This window comes from Cupressus sempervirens, chromosome 8 (assembly GCF_028749045.1).
Source record: "Cupressus sempervirens isolate cs-2001-9-10 chromosome 8, ASM2874904v1, whole genome shotgun sequence".
Classification (NCBI taxonomy): Eukaryota; Viridiplantae; Streptophyta; class Pinopsida; order Cupressales; family Cupressaceae; genus Cupressus; species Cupressus sempervirens.
Window position 1 is genome coordinate 659,928,717 of NC_143125.1, and position 15,912 is coordinate 659,944,628.

Consider the following 15,912-nt stretch of genomic DNA (forward strand, 5'->3'; position numbering starts at 1 on the left):
CTCTTTACTGTGCCTCTTAGCTTTTTCAAAAATAATCACTGTTTTTATCTTAGTAATAGTCATTGGTAATTTATATACTAGTGCACTTAGATAGTCATAACTTTTAATCTGTGACGAATTTTACAAAACAACTTGGAAAGAATTTAGATAATTAGGTTTCCACAAACATATTCAAAATTTAGCTCAATCCAATGGTCGGATAAAAAAATGTGGGCCCGACAACATGACTTTTTTTTTTTTTTTTGACTGCAACACATTTGTATTTGCTGGTATGTTGACATACCTACATATAGTCCATTATAACTTTTGACCTTGGCCAAATTTTGAAGATCGCTTCAGTTCAGATTTAGAAAACTTGATTTTGGACAACATATCCAAAATTCAATAAGATCCAACAGTGGAGCTAAAAGTTATGCCCCCCACATTGTGACTGTTATTTTTTATGTTGATAGAAATCTATGGTTATAGGCTGTATTAAAACTATAACAATATACACACTAATACTTGCACATGAATCACATGTTGGAATTTCCTTGCTGTACATCTCATTGTCCACTACCCTCTTTCGGCCTTGGATCTTGGACTTCCGAGCAACTTATAACATCACATCTACTTTGCATTTTATGCATAATAAAATAACCTTTCAAATTTTGAACTCAAACTTGAAGTGACCCAATTTTGAACTTCGAACTTGAAGTTGAACCGAACCTAAGGTTTAACTTCAACTTCAACTTTCCCACATGCAAATAGGAAAGATAACACTGCAGTTTCAATGTTGGTTCTATACCAATCGTGTCATGATAATCATGAATTTGACCTCAATTTTTTTAATGAAACCATTTCATAACATCCATTGGATTCCTATTATGAACTTCAAATGTCATTCCCCATTTATTGATGTTCTTAAACACAAGCTTCATAAGGGAAATTAATATGCAATTTTATTGAAAAAAGAGGGGAAAGATCAATTTGATACAAAATAGATATTTGGGAACTTTTTGGGTCACCCATTAGCAACATTTGATCTGACTTTCAAATCTGTACTCTGGATCTTGAACTGAATTCCTAGACCTTGAACCACAAACTTTGCATGTTCAAAACTTGCAACTAGATTTGAGTAGTGATGAACTTTGAGTCACTTATCCTCTAAATCTACATTTCAAAACATGACAAAGTGGATTGCTGAGCTTGAAGCTTGGAACTTTGAACCACAAATTTGAACTGATGAATTTGAGCATTCGATCTATGAGTTGCATATTTGAACTTATCCATGTGCTTTGAACTTTGATTCTGTAGACTAAAGCTTTAACTTGAACTTGAATTTGAACTTAGGAACATTCAAGTTCAAGTTCAAGTTTCACATATTATCAACTGAAATACTATTATCATAAAGATCATGACCTTTTATGACCTCAGATAGAACTTGAACTTAGGAAACTTCAATTTCAACTTCAACTTCAACTTTTACCTGGACAATATAATTGACCTTAAGAGCAAAAAATAATATAAGTGTAATAAAATTCAACATAAGAAAATCAGCTATAGCAGATCCCACTGATGTTTGGTTAGAGCCAATAGCAACAGGTCTAGTTGGAGGGCCTGTTGCAATAGATACTGCTCTATTAGGGACCTCAACATGAACAACCTTTGCCAATGAAGATGGACTCACAACAACATCCAAATCAACCACTTCACAACCCATAGTAACACAATAACAACAATCAAAGTAGGCACAGGGATGTGAGTAACATGAACAATAGGAGAGAAAGGCTCGATAATGGGGGAAAATGGAGCAAACTTTTTAGAAATAGTGTAGTGTTCAGAAGAAGCCCCCTTCTACCACACAAAAGCCTTATTGGTCCTAGGCTTTTGAAGACCTCAAAAAGCTACAAAAAGCCTAGTATTATAAGGGGAGGGAAAAACTAGACAACATTGCTCCTTTCTAATATAGGGTGGGCACCCGACTTCCAGTGAACAATGTTGATTGAACTAGAGAAGCATGGGTGAAGGACGAAGCCCACAATTTTGATAGGCTTGCCATACCTCTATGTTTCAATTGAGCTCTTTCAAAGCCCTATTCTACACCTAAAAGGAATTCCTTCATAATTGAGAGTTTGAATCCAACATTTCCCATTAGGAAGCCCAACTTAAAATTTCTCAGGTAAACCTCATTAAAACCTACATGCTTCTCCATGTTTCTATTAAAAAATAAGACATCTTCGAGAATAAAAAAAGACTATAACAAAATTTCCAATGTATGAAATAAATACCTAATTCATAGTTCTCCTAGAAGTATCCAAGAAATTAGAGAACCCAAGCATCACTACCCATTCACATAAACCATCCTCTTGGAACTTGGAATTCAATCTTTCGTTCATCATCTTCACATTATGGATTTGAATATGACAATATTCACTTTTGAGGTCAATTTTGGAGATCTCAACACCCAACAAATAATGTAATGTTTAGGAAATGAATAATACTTTAAATGAATCCATTATTGGCTCCATATTCAAAACATAATAATCTATTTCCATCCTTTCTTTTAAGGGAGTAGAGTAGGTATGGAACATTAACTCACACTTTTCCTCACACTTTCCTTTTTGAAATACTTTATCAATTTGTTCAAAAAATTCTCATTCACTAGGGACTCAACCAATAAGTAGTTTGATTTGGCATTTTGACACTAGGAATTAGATATATTTGATGTGTATTGCCTCTTGAAGGTATCAAATCAACGTGGAGTCAAATTTGGCTTAAGAATATTTACACCTTTGTTGATATAATTTCTTCTACGAATCCATAACAAATGCATTAGACGAAACCTTATCCTTAAAAGAATTAATATAAAAGACAACAGAGAAATACTTATCTACAAACATGCTTTGACATTTCCCTGACTAGAAAATCTCATATGTTTTTCATTTAGGAATAGAAGAAAGATATTCACACCATTTTATTACTTACTAAATTGTCAATTGAATGCATATCTACTATTTTTTTGAATAGCTTTCCTTGACACTAGTATGTACTATGAAAACCATATTTTTCTCTTATAATCATTATTCACAGATCAATTGTCTTCTACCACTAAGCTCATGTATAGGAAATGTTTAGTTTTCTCTACTTTCACAAAGTGGTTTTTTATTCTATTTGTATCAGCTCATTTCAAGTTTTAGAATTTAATGGGTAATTTTGAACATTTTACATTTTATTTCAAATGAAACTATTTAACGGCTTCCAATCTTCAAAATGTTGTCACCTTTTCCTCTACTTTTAATACACTCCTTCCTTTGAGTTGGGCTTCACATTGCCCACAAGCTCTTCTCTAATGATTTTGGAGGAACTTTGACTTTTTCTATATTAGGATTGTCATCAATCCATCTGTTCACTATATTCTTCTTCTCGTTTAGCTTTTTCCTCTACTTTTGAGGTATTTTTGATGTAATCTACAATTCTTGTACCATGATTAAGAAAAACTCATCATGGAGTTGAAACTCTAGTCTAATAACATAGTTGATGTGTGATCTTCAATCATGTGTATATTAGTATGAATTTAAAGCCTTATAAATTCCTCAACATTACCTCATTCCTACTAACATTTTTGTCTTAAATCATAATTTTTTAAAATTAAATTTCTAGTAATTAAAAGACAAGAATTGAGTTATAACTATTTTTTATATTATCTTTGGTCACAATCTAACTTTTTAATCTTTGTTTTTCTAAATCTCTATAATTTTTCCAACTCAAGAACAACATGTGACTTCAAGTTGGATTTTGTAATTTTTATCATTTTGAGTAAATCTTTGTCAATGTCTTCCAATACAAAATACACCAACCTCTAGAACCTCTAGACCCATGTCTAAGAATATATCTACTTTGAATTTTTCTTTAAAATATGAAATATCAACTTGGTGTCTTTTCTAAATTTTTTTTTTAAGCCTCTCCATAACGTCTAATATCTTAGCTTCATTTCCCAAGTTTTCCTGTTAGATTCTTCATCTTCATTTATGTGCAATCTAACTTTTATGGCTTCTAATCTTTTGAATCATCCTTCCACATTATTCCTTTGCCCTCCCATTTCTTCTTTGTTAGTTGAAACAATGTCCTCCCTAAACCATTTTTTTCCTTTAACACCAAAATGACATAGATACAAATTTATTTCTGATTTTAAAAAATCTATTTGACTTTTCATATATTTTGTTCACTGTATCCAACAAAATATGTTACTAGTATTTGCCAAAGGCTACATATCTTAACTTGTTATTAAAACTTTTTATTTCCACCAATTACTATTCAATATTTTTTCTTTTCTAATTTTTAAAAAATATTATAAAGTTAACGTGCTTATTTTATGAACTAATATTTTAGGAGGTAGTACCCACATTAATAAACATATCATTTATAAAAATTATTAATATTAACAATCCATACTATTGTATACAAATATATATTATATTTTTCTTAACCCTTTTATTAAAGAATGTATTTGTGCTTTTCACTTTTAATTCTTTTAATTATTTACATGTCTAAAATTATTTTAAAATTTTAAAATTATATTAAAACAATATTAAAATTAATTATTAATTATTTACTTTAAACCTTAACATTCAATTAATTTAATAAATAATTATTTCACTATATTATAAATAAAATAATATTTCTAAATATATAATTTCAAATATTTAATCTTTGGTAAGTTTATATTATAAAATATAAAATGTTTTTAAACTAATTTTTATTATACTATTTTATATTAAATTATAATTAACTATTAGCAAATACTAGCCACTACATGGCACTTGTTTACAATTGAAAATACTAATAAGGAAATACCGTCCTATTTGACTCAAGATTTAAAATAATGGTGGGAAGACGATCAATATTTCCTTAACCCACAAAATTTGAACAATTAGAAATGGTTGTCATTATAAAGAAAGACAATTTCCTCCAATTTATAACACTTTATAAACACAATGTTAAGCTCCAAAATGCATTCCATAAAGAATGACATGTTTTACATGTGTATGTAGAGAATTAAAAGATGTATATTATACTGAATTTGTTTAATGTATAGCTCATAAACTCATTAAAAACATTTCTACTTACCAACAAACCAAAAATCTATTAACATGCATATATTTTATGTATACTCTTCTTAACAAAACAAATTATTTACAAGTGAAAATACAAATAAAGGAAAATACTCTTTTCTAACTCATAGGTAGATGATCACTGTTTCCTTAGCCCACAAAACCAGGGCAATAACAAATGGATGTTCTTATAACTTAGAATGACAATGTCCTCCAATTTATAACATTAGTACAAACACTACGTTAAGCTCCAAATTTCAAAATGCATTCCATAAAGAGCGACGTATTCCAAGGTGGATTAGTTGAGTTGTATTATATTAATTCAATGAAATCAAAATAATACAGAACATAAGAAAGGAATAATTCAACATAGTTAAATCAATATAATCAAACATGAAATCTCTTCTACTTCAGATGGATTGAGCCATGCTGCAAATCCATTAAAGCTTTTTCCGTAACTGTGCACCCAACTCCGTTGTGCTGCTTCATAACTAGAATAACATTTTAAAAAAATAGTATACCTTAATTCAATCATTTATAATTTTTTAAAATATTTTTCTATATACAATCTAGACCAAGAACAACATCCTTGCATACAATGGTTAAATACATATCAGTATTTACAAATGATGTATCTTGCCCGCCCTTTGATTCTAAAACTTTGATATCAAACAAAGATAATGTATGAACAAATTGATAGCTTTTATAATCATAAAGTTATAACATTTTTTTTGGTAATGCATGTTATATTATTTTATGTTCATAAATTTATAATAGAAAATGAATTAAAATATTGTATCAATTTTTTAATTTTTGAAGTATATTGTAAGATTTAATAATTTATTTATAGATACAAGATTATATGTCTTTAATGACTTTATGAATAGGTTAATAACACTCAGTTCTTATTAAGTAGTCATAAAACTGATGTGAATATTATAATTGAATTAAAAATTATCATTACAATTATAAAATGAGATTTCACAAATAAAAATTGTCATGACTTAATAGTTCAACTATACATATGTAAGATTTTGTGTCTTTTCTACTATACAGATATTGACTTAGAATACAAATGCACACTTTCTATACAAAATGTAAACACAAAAAAGTATTTGCATATAAGATTCAAATAAATGACTTTAATGACTCCTATTATATACACAAGATAAGACTTCATAATTAGTATTCAAATATTGTATACAAAGCTACAAACACTGAAATTAATATCAATTATAATATAAGTTTACAATTGTTGCTAATCTATATTCAATAATTATAATTCTTCAAATAAAGTAATTTGATTATCACAAACTCAATCCCAAAATAAATATAGTTTCAAAGCATCAATTTTCACAATATGACTTTAAATCATATATCCCCCCACAGAAAATAGCTTTGATCTATATTGAAGCTATTTTTATTTTAGAGGTTTTGAAAATAAAAATAAAAATAACCATCTTGAATAATCATTGAGAAAATTATGTTGATTTCTTTTATGAAGTCACTCCTTATTGCTCACATTTTTCATCAACTTTAATTATTTAAATACTTCAACTACAATTTTAAATTCACCTCAATTTGATAATGCAATATTGTCAAGCCTCCAACAATGAATGTTAAATACATTGTTATTTTAAAAAATCAAGCATTGATACAAGTTAAATTGTTGCCTTATTTTCCAAACTGAACAAGATATAAAGATCACATTAGTCTTGTATTTTCGGCTTACCAAGTCTTCCTTTATATTTAACTTAATGAACATATTTTTCAATCATCTTTCTTTATTTTTGCTGTCTTTTGCTTCTTCTAGAGATCCATAAATAAGTAAGTTTTACATTTTCTTCTTTCAAATGTATTGCTTGTTTATTTGAAATGATTGGAAAAAAAGTTATATTATTTATATGAAGAAAAAAAGAAAAAAGAAAAGTGTTTATTGTCCAAGATACCAACCATTTCTTTTTAGGCCTACATATGGTGATAGTGATATGGGATTACCTCTTACTCCTTGTGAGAGGTACCTAATTGTACTTGAAATGAACATACACATCCTACTCTTTCAAGAGTACAAGTTATCTATGATTGGACCAACTCGAATTGTGCTTGTAAAAAAAATGCTTTATATTTATTATAGGAAAATGTTAAAAACTTTTTAAAGTCTTAGTTTCAACCCCTAACCATTTTTTTTCTCAAGATATCCCTTTCTCACTCTTTACAATTGATTCCATCTCCACCTTTGGTTGTTTGATTATTTCTTTTTAAATGTTTTTTTTTTTACATGACTTTAGTAAAGTATCAATTAATCCATTCTCTCATATATATATATATATATATATATATATATATATATATCTTATCATGTGGTGACCTTGTAGAGTTTCCCACACTTGGTAGAACTAAAGAGATGCTTAAAATTATTCGATTAAGTTTTCTATAAAAAGTTGTTAACAAGTTAATTATATATGCTCTTTCATCTCATTCTTCATTTCCATCCTTTTCTATTCACTATTTAATTGAACTATTTATAGTATTATTTAGCGAATCGCAACTTCACGCCTTGGTCTTGGGTAAGTGCAAGAAGTTGGGTCTCACTTTTGGACAAAAAGTGGAAGTATTTTCCCTATTTTTGAAATTTCTTGTCAATTGATGTCAAAATTGAGGCATTTAGAGATTGAATATAAAAAAATTTCAGCAACAAAATTTTTTGTGTTTGGAATCTAGTTTTTAAATATGTAATTTATTTGTAACCCATATGACAGATTTTGTTTTTGGTATGGATATTTAAAAACCACTTTTTCAAAATGCCTGTTTCAGGACCATACCACACTCGTGTACGAACACCATAATTTGACACAAATAAATGAATTTTCATAAATCCTTTTAAAGGGAGTTACCTAAGACACCTAAGATTGATGACAATATTTTTCCTTAATTTTTTATTGAATAATTTTATTATTATTAATTATTAGTTGGCTATAAAGGTAAATTTTAAAACCTCTCATGTACGGACACCATAATTTGATCAAAATTTCACTTTTTCAAAAATTCTTTTTTTAAACCTCAAAAAAATTGTATGTAGATTGATGACATATAAATTAATTTCAAAAAAATTATAAAATAAAAAAGTTATTAAAGTTTTAGTGAACTTCACTATTTCACATTTAGGTACCACCTTTCATTAAAAAATAATGCAAAAATAGTAAATAAAATCATAGCACTATAAAATTTATATTTCTGAAATCAGGACAATGAGAGCTCTAATGGATTTTTGTTTTATAAAAAAATTTGATTGGGAAGACCCTCTAAAAATTATGGCAAGGCGTAAATTTGTTAGTTCAATGCCTTAGCCAAATCTTGAGAGGTCAAGGCATAGGCTTTGTCTCACCAAGCCTATCCCAAACCAAAATCCAAGGTAGGAGAAAAAAAATCCCACTCAATGTTGTACGAAACAGGTACCCATTATTTAAATTCAAAAAATGGGTACCCGTTTTGAAAATGTCAAATCGACATACAAAATCCCCCCCAAAAAGAAGAATTTTAAATTTTTAGAAATGGGTACCCATTTTTAAAAAGTAAAAAACGGGTACTCGTTTCTAAAAAATACAATTTTTTTATGTTTTCAAAAATGGGTACCCAATTTTTAAAAAAATGGGTGCCCATTTTTTAAATTTTGGATTGGGCGCCTGAGCCTAAAATGGTTACCCATTTCTAAAAGAGTACGATCTCAATCCGCGGATATAATAGATTTAGAATTCAATTTTAATAACAATACAAAAAAATTTATAAGAAATTCGCTCTTTTCAAAGAAAACAGAAGAATATTGAAATTCGTTGATAATTTCTTGAAGACCAAAGACAATTCATAATATTTTGAAAATTGGAGATGAGACAATAACAAGGAAGACAAAAGAAATCTGCAAGAAATAGATCACCTGGCGTAGAACAAAGGAATCATGAAAAAACTTTAGCAAATTATCACAAAAAAAGAGAAGGTATGTACACGTGTAAATTAATATGTATGGATGTACATATATATTTTCAATTTTATAATTCATTTTCTAAATTTATTCATTTATATGCATACATAGGTCTTAACAAACAATCACAAGATGAACAAATACATGTTGATGAAGATTTGAGTCATGACAATCTAGGACATGAGAATCTACAACATGACAATCTAGGAGATGACAATCTAGGACATGATAGTTCAGGACATGAAGCAATGGAAGTTGGAGAAGGGTCAGGATCAGTTGCCCAAATTGGTATGGATGAACGCATAAGACTAGCCACAAGTGTGAAGAAAAATATCACTCAGAAATTTAGATCATTTACTTACAATGGATATGGATAAATTGAAATTACTTGCTGATATGAGGTCCTTAAGTCTTTCCAAGAAAAGAGCTTTGAATAAGATAGTGAAAGAAATAACAAGTAAATTTGATGATCTGAATTCACTTGAAAAACCACAAGTACTTGTCCATGTTCTTATACAAAAAAACTTGGAAGAGTCATTAAAATTACTAGGTGTAGATAAAACATCAAAAAAAAGAAAATTTTCCAATATGCAAAGTGATATTACTGAAAATGTTAAGAAAGGGTTGAACTCTATAGGGAAGAAAACTCGAAGTAAAGATAAGAGCGCTACAAGAAGAGTTATGTTGCAATCTATTCTTGGTAATAGTACACCCCAAAATAGACAAATATCTTCAATTTCATCACATATTGGTTTTAGTAGAAAAACCATATCAAAATATATTAAGAGGAGAATGCTTTTGGATGATAACACTTTGGAAGGAAATTGGGCAATTATGTGTAGAGCTCCTCGTTGTGATAAGATTGATGATAGAATCAAAAATTTGGTAATATCATTTTGGAATGATAATACACGTCCTTCATCAAATACTAGAGATGTTCTTAGACATAGGGTTAAAGCTAACCTTTACGAACATCATACAAAACGTTGGTTGGACGTAACACAACATGAAATATATGTTTCATTTTGTAGTTCAAATCCTGATATAAAGATTGGGCAAACATTATTTGAAAAATTGAAGCCATATTATGTTAGGAGAAAAAAAGTGTTTGAAACTTGTTGTTGTCATTATCATATTGAATTTGATCTCCACTATCAAGTTTATTGAAAATTTATAGAAGAAACTTTTGGTTATAAAAATGCCCCTCCTAGTAGACGAAGCAAGTTCATCTCATCTATTTTATGTGACAAAATAGATGATCCTGTTGGTCAATTTTATTGCATTAGAGGAACATGTGAAATGTGCTCTAATTTGGCTCTTTTTCCTTTGAATAATAAAGATATTGATGTCACAAAAATGGTAACTTGCAAATGTTATAAGTATGTAAGGAATGAAACTAAATTTGGGAAAGAATAAAAAAGATTAGAATATGTTGAAGATGAGATGACTGTTGGAGCATTTATGGACAAGTTTAAAAGTTTGATACAACCATATATTCGTCATGTTTTTTTTGCAAAGTGGCAAGCACAACAATTTCAAACACTTAGAGATAACTTTCCAATTGGAACCATTTTATTAGTTGTTAACTTTGCAGAAAACTATTCATTCGTTCATCAAAAGGCTATTCAATCAGATCACTATTTTTCTGATCAAGTTACTATTATGGTACAAGTGTGTTACCGTCATGCACAGTTAAATTTGGATGGTATTCAAAGCACAGATGAAACACAAGTCATCAAGAAAGAATATCACTTCTACATAAGTGATGATAAAGAACACGGTATTCATTATGTAGAACATTGTTTCAAGAATTTTTTTGCATATATCAAAGAAAGAGGCATAAGTATCGATAAACATTATGTTTGGTCAGATGGGTGTGCTGCACAATTCAAATCATCTTGACCATTTTATGCACTTTGTCAAGATCATCGCAATGAAAACATACCACATGTATGGAGTTTCTTTGAAAGTGGACATGGCAAAGGTGAACATGATGGTGCTGGAGCTTGTATCAAACGTGCTTTGTGAAAGTATCAAATGAATTATAAGGGAGTTCGTATAAATAATGCACATGAAGTTGTTGAATGGTGCAAGACACATTTTTCATCAAATGATGATGGTACATCATCTAGAGCGAGTCAAATAGTACCATGTAGAGTCTTTTGGGAGATATCAGGTATTTATGTTCAAATGCACATGCACATGTATATATATCTATTTTCTCTTATCTTTATTTAGACTTTATATACATGCGTGTCATGTATGTAAATATATATTTTTGTAGATCTAATTTTTTTGTATATATATTAAACTATGTGTCTTCAGGTGTGGATAGAAATACTATGCATGGTTGCAAGAGGATAGAAAAAACACGATCCTTACATTCTGTAATGAGTACCGATCATCACAATTGGACATTGTACATGAGAGACTATTCATGTTTTTGTTATGATTGCATTGCTGAGAATTACAATAGATGAATCAATCAGGATCGTGGATATGTAGGTCTATGGACTTTGGTGCCACTTGATGTTACTGATACAGCTAATGGAGATGAAGATGAAAAATTTGATGACATTCCTTTGATTTCTACTGATTATAATCATATATCTGGACTAGTTCAAATTGGTAAGTTTAATATAAATTAAAAATAATAAATTTACATGTAGTAAAATATCAAAATATTTATTTATTTATTTAAATTGTGTGTAGGCAAAGTATTTGCAGTTATTGCTGAGCCTGAAAATGTAGAAGGAGTGAGTTACTATTTATTGCGTTGCACTACAGAAAGGATGAAGTTAATTGAACCTGAAGAAAGTGATGGAATGTTATTCCCTACAGGTATTTATATTTTTCAAATTTATATATTTAAATTATTTATGTGCATCTTTATTATTAAATGACATGAATTTCTTTATTACACATGTGTACAATGTTATTTAAATTAACTTTTAAATTTGCACATGACCTGTGTAGGTTCAGTTGTTTTGGAGGGAACATGTCTTAGCCAACACAAATTAGTGAAACATGGAATTCACTTTGTTGATTACCAACCTAACAATAAAGTGCTTCAATATAGTCACCATGTTATTGCTACATCCATTTTTCTACATCCAGTTAAACATAAAGGTGGATGTCGCAAGTGGAGATTAGATACTGAGGACCATGAGAGAATATTAAATGTTCTTCACGAGTGTGTGGAACCACTTGGAACCACTTGACATATTTCATGTATTTGTAGCACATGCTTAAAGATAAATTTTATATTTTATTTAATACATTTCATGCATGTATATATGTTCATTTCAACATTTTAACTTAGGACAATTAAATATGTGAAGACATGTGAGGTCTACATTTTTGAATTTCATACATTTAACTTGTGAGGATTATATCGAGAACCATTTTATACATATATGTTTTATACATTCAAACTTTAGGAGTTTATATGTTCATCTTATATATCGAGTTCATGTGTTTTATATGTACCAAGTCATCTTTCTACCATTTGTTTTAAAGATATTTTTAATGAATTTATAAATTTATCATAATTTATTTAATACATTTAATGTGTGTACATGTGTTCATGTTTAATTTTTAACTTAGGACAATTATATGTGTCTGACACATGTCTATGTATGTTCATTTCATGGTACACTATTTGTAAGACTTGTTATCGAGTTCATTTTATACATTCAAACTTTACGAGTTTATATGAACTCATATATATCATGTTTATGAAACTATCCAAGTTCATATACATTGAATGTACACATATATAAACACGTACATCTAACTATACACACACACACACACACACACACACACACACACATATGTAAGGAATGAAATTCTAGAAACATATAATGTGTGTATATCCTGGGGCCATGTATATCTCCTGGGGTAGGAAGACGTGCTACTCTATAGATCTCATCAGGGCTCAGTGTACTACTCGATGCCTCAGAAGATGATTTGTGCTGACTGGGTCTACTCAAAATATATCTGCCCAGAGTGTCAAATGTAATGCTCCTAGCTATAGATGCAATGTGGCCTATCCAATCAACTGCTTCCCTCTGAGAAGCAATAACAACTCTATCTACAGTAGCAGCCATCACTGGAGTCATTGTTGGGGTCCTAGATCCCACCAATGCACGATGACGAGGAGCAGCATGAGTCGGCTCATGATACGCATCACGATCACAAACTCTACCACGTCCTTGACCATAATATCCAGGAATATCTAAATAGTTGACACGGTGCCCCAAACAAAACTCCACATACAACTGCTAGGCAAAATATAGTAGAATTTGGTCATTATTAGGATAACGACAATGTGCTGCTAAGAATCGAGGGTATATCATACAAGAAATCTAGGGCAAAACACATCTAGTAACCTGATATGCCCTAACCTTAGTCTTTCCATCATAATATGGGAAGACCTCTCGTTTGATAGTATCCTTAGAAACTAGGCTCTGAACCTAGTCTAAGGATATACCAACCGAGATCTCTGCTCTAAGCTCAGCAAAAATCCTATCTACAGACTGTGGTGAAAATGCAGTCTGTGATCTAAATCTAGTAGTGAGATCCTCAAGACTAGTCAAAATCGGTTGACATATATCTCTATATAGATGATCCCGAGATCTCTCAATAGCTGATCTTAGTCTATCAATCTCTGTGCTAGCAGACTGGAATATAGATGCCATATCTGGAGTACGATGGTGGATAGGTGGTACATGAACATGTGGTCCCTGTCCTTGTCCCTGAGGCTGAGGCACGGTCTGTCCCTATCCCTATCCATGTCCCTGTGGCTGACCCTCTCCCTGTCCCTGAGGCTGAGGTTGGCTCTGTCCTTGTCCCTATTCCTGTGCCTGACCCTGTCCATGTCCCTGATCTTGAGGCTGAGGCTGAGGTTGAGGCTGATCGTGGGATGCCATCTATATACAAAATGTGCATTGAACTAAATGTTAAATTAATATTACAAGAGTTCATAAGGGGATGTCATATAATTACAAGAACATGTATTCAATAAGGCTCGTCATGTGATAGGTTCTATCATTAATCTAAGGTCATAAGGGGTCCTAAATTTTAAGTAGATTATAAAGTATTTCTAAGGTCTTACCTGGTCACACATGTATATACATAAGGCCCTATTAGGTTTTAATATAGATAGTAATTTTTAAGGTGTTCATAAGTCACACATGTACATATTAGGTGTTAATCATAATAAATTAAATGTAAGAGAGAGAAATTGAAGACTTGAGGTCCAAGAGAAAGTTAAGAGCGAGAGAGGAAGTAAGAAGAGGGAGAGGGAGAGAGAGAGAGTGTGTGTGTGCGTGTGTAGGAGAGAGAAAGTATTTAAAATTAGGCTTTTCAATTTATAATTAAGATTTTGATTAAGGTTCAACATTTAGGAAATTATAGACAGGGATCTAGGGTTTATGTTCAGCAAGTTAACCTGATTAGAGTCAAGTTTTACATCATGGTCAAGGATTAGAGTGTAGCATTAGGACTGATATTATTCTTCCTATTTAGAGTTTATATCATGATCTCTAGGACTCAGGTTATGGTTATACAGTTTATATATATCATGATTTGGATTAGGTTTATGAAACTACATGGCTAGGGATATTATTTGACTAAGGATTACAGTCATGACCTCAAGATTAGAATTGTGAAGTAAGTTTAGGGTTCTTATTATTATGAAATGGCTAGGGTCTAGATTATGAATCTATTAGGGTCCATTTAATAGGATTGGGTTCCAGGGTGAATATTTTAGGGTTAGGGTTTAAAGGCTATTATCATAGAAATAGGATTTAATTATGAGTACGATTAAAAGGGGTATAAAGGTAAAAAGTTAAATTATTGTTAAATAGTTGAAGAAAAATTAGCTCATTATAGTTAAGATTAGGTTCTAGTGTTGAGGTTCAATTAGAGGGAAGTCTTTGAGTTACAATTAGGGGTTAAGTGAATAACCTGGTTAAGGTTTTAGTATGGTTATAATTTCATTAAATTGTTAGGATTAATTATACTTAGGGAACTAAGATAAGATTTTAATTAGGGAACATAAGGAAATTATGATTTAACTATATCTAAGTTCAAACTAGAATTAATTTTATTGTTAGGTTGAACAAGTTGGGTTCTAGATTAGAGCCAAGGTCAAGTTGATATTATATCATTTCAGATTAGGGTACTAGAATGTATGGTTCATACAAATTTAGATATCCTAAATTAAATGAATAATGCAAGATCCTGGGTCTTATTTGGATTTTACATTTAACTTTGGGTTCAATTCTAGGTTCAAAGTGAGCCCATTATAGTTTAACTTGGTTTAAAGTTACACATGGTTTAGTTCTAAATTTCATTTTTTGTTTGAACTACATAGACAATTCTATAAAAAAATTGTTTTTAAAATGTTTATCTAACTAGCATTTTATATTTCTAAATGTATGTGTACATATTATATTTCTTCTATTTAAACTAGATGTTAAATTTTGAAATATTTTATAATCAGAGTTTGAAATCATTTTTTGTTTTCTACATGTCTATTTCTATTTTTTGTTTTTATTATTTTTCTAACTAGCATTTTATATTTATTTAATGTATACATGTACATATTATTTCTTCCATTTAAACTATGTTTTTCAATATTTTATAACTAACTAATTTTTAATGTCTAAAATCACTATGTTTTTATGTTAATTTTTTTCTATCTAACTATGTTTTTCAATATTTTCTAACATTTCAACTAAAATATAACATATAAACATAAAACTAATTGATGTATACTAAAAATAACAAAATACCCATAAACAATCATTTATTGATAAAAAAACAAACAAAATA

General features: G+C 29.8%; 1 protein-coding gene across 1 annotated transcript in view; it reads right to left on the reverse strand.

Annotated features, from left to right (window-relative positions):
- LOC149544177 (subtilisin-like protease SBT4.3) overlaps window positions 1–13,772 on the reverse strand; it is a 28,558-nt gene extending 14,786 nt beyond the window's left edge. The window contains exons 1-3 of the mRNA XM_089795927.1: window positions 13,569–13,772; window positions 13,022–13,352; window positions 1,469–1,689 (exon numbers count right to left, since the gene is read on the reverse strand). Coding sequence (XP_089652053.1) covers window positions 1,469–1,689; window positions 13,022–13,352; window positions 13,569–13,772 — 756 coding nt within the window. The remainder of the gene's footprint in view (window positions 1–1,468; window positions 1,690–13,021; window positions 13,353–13,568) is intronic.
- Window positions 13,773–15,912: the final 2,140 nt, after the last annotated feature.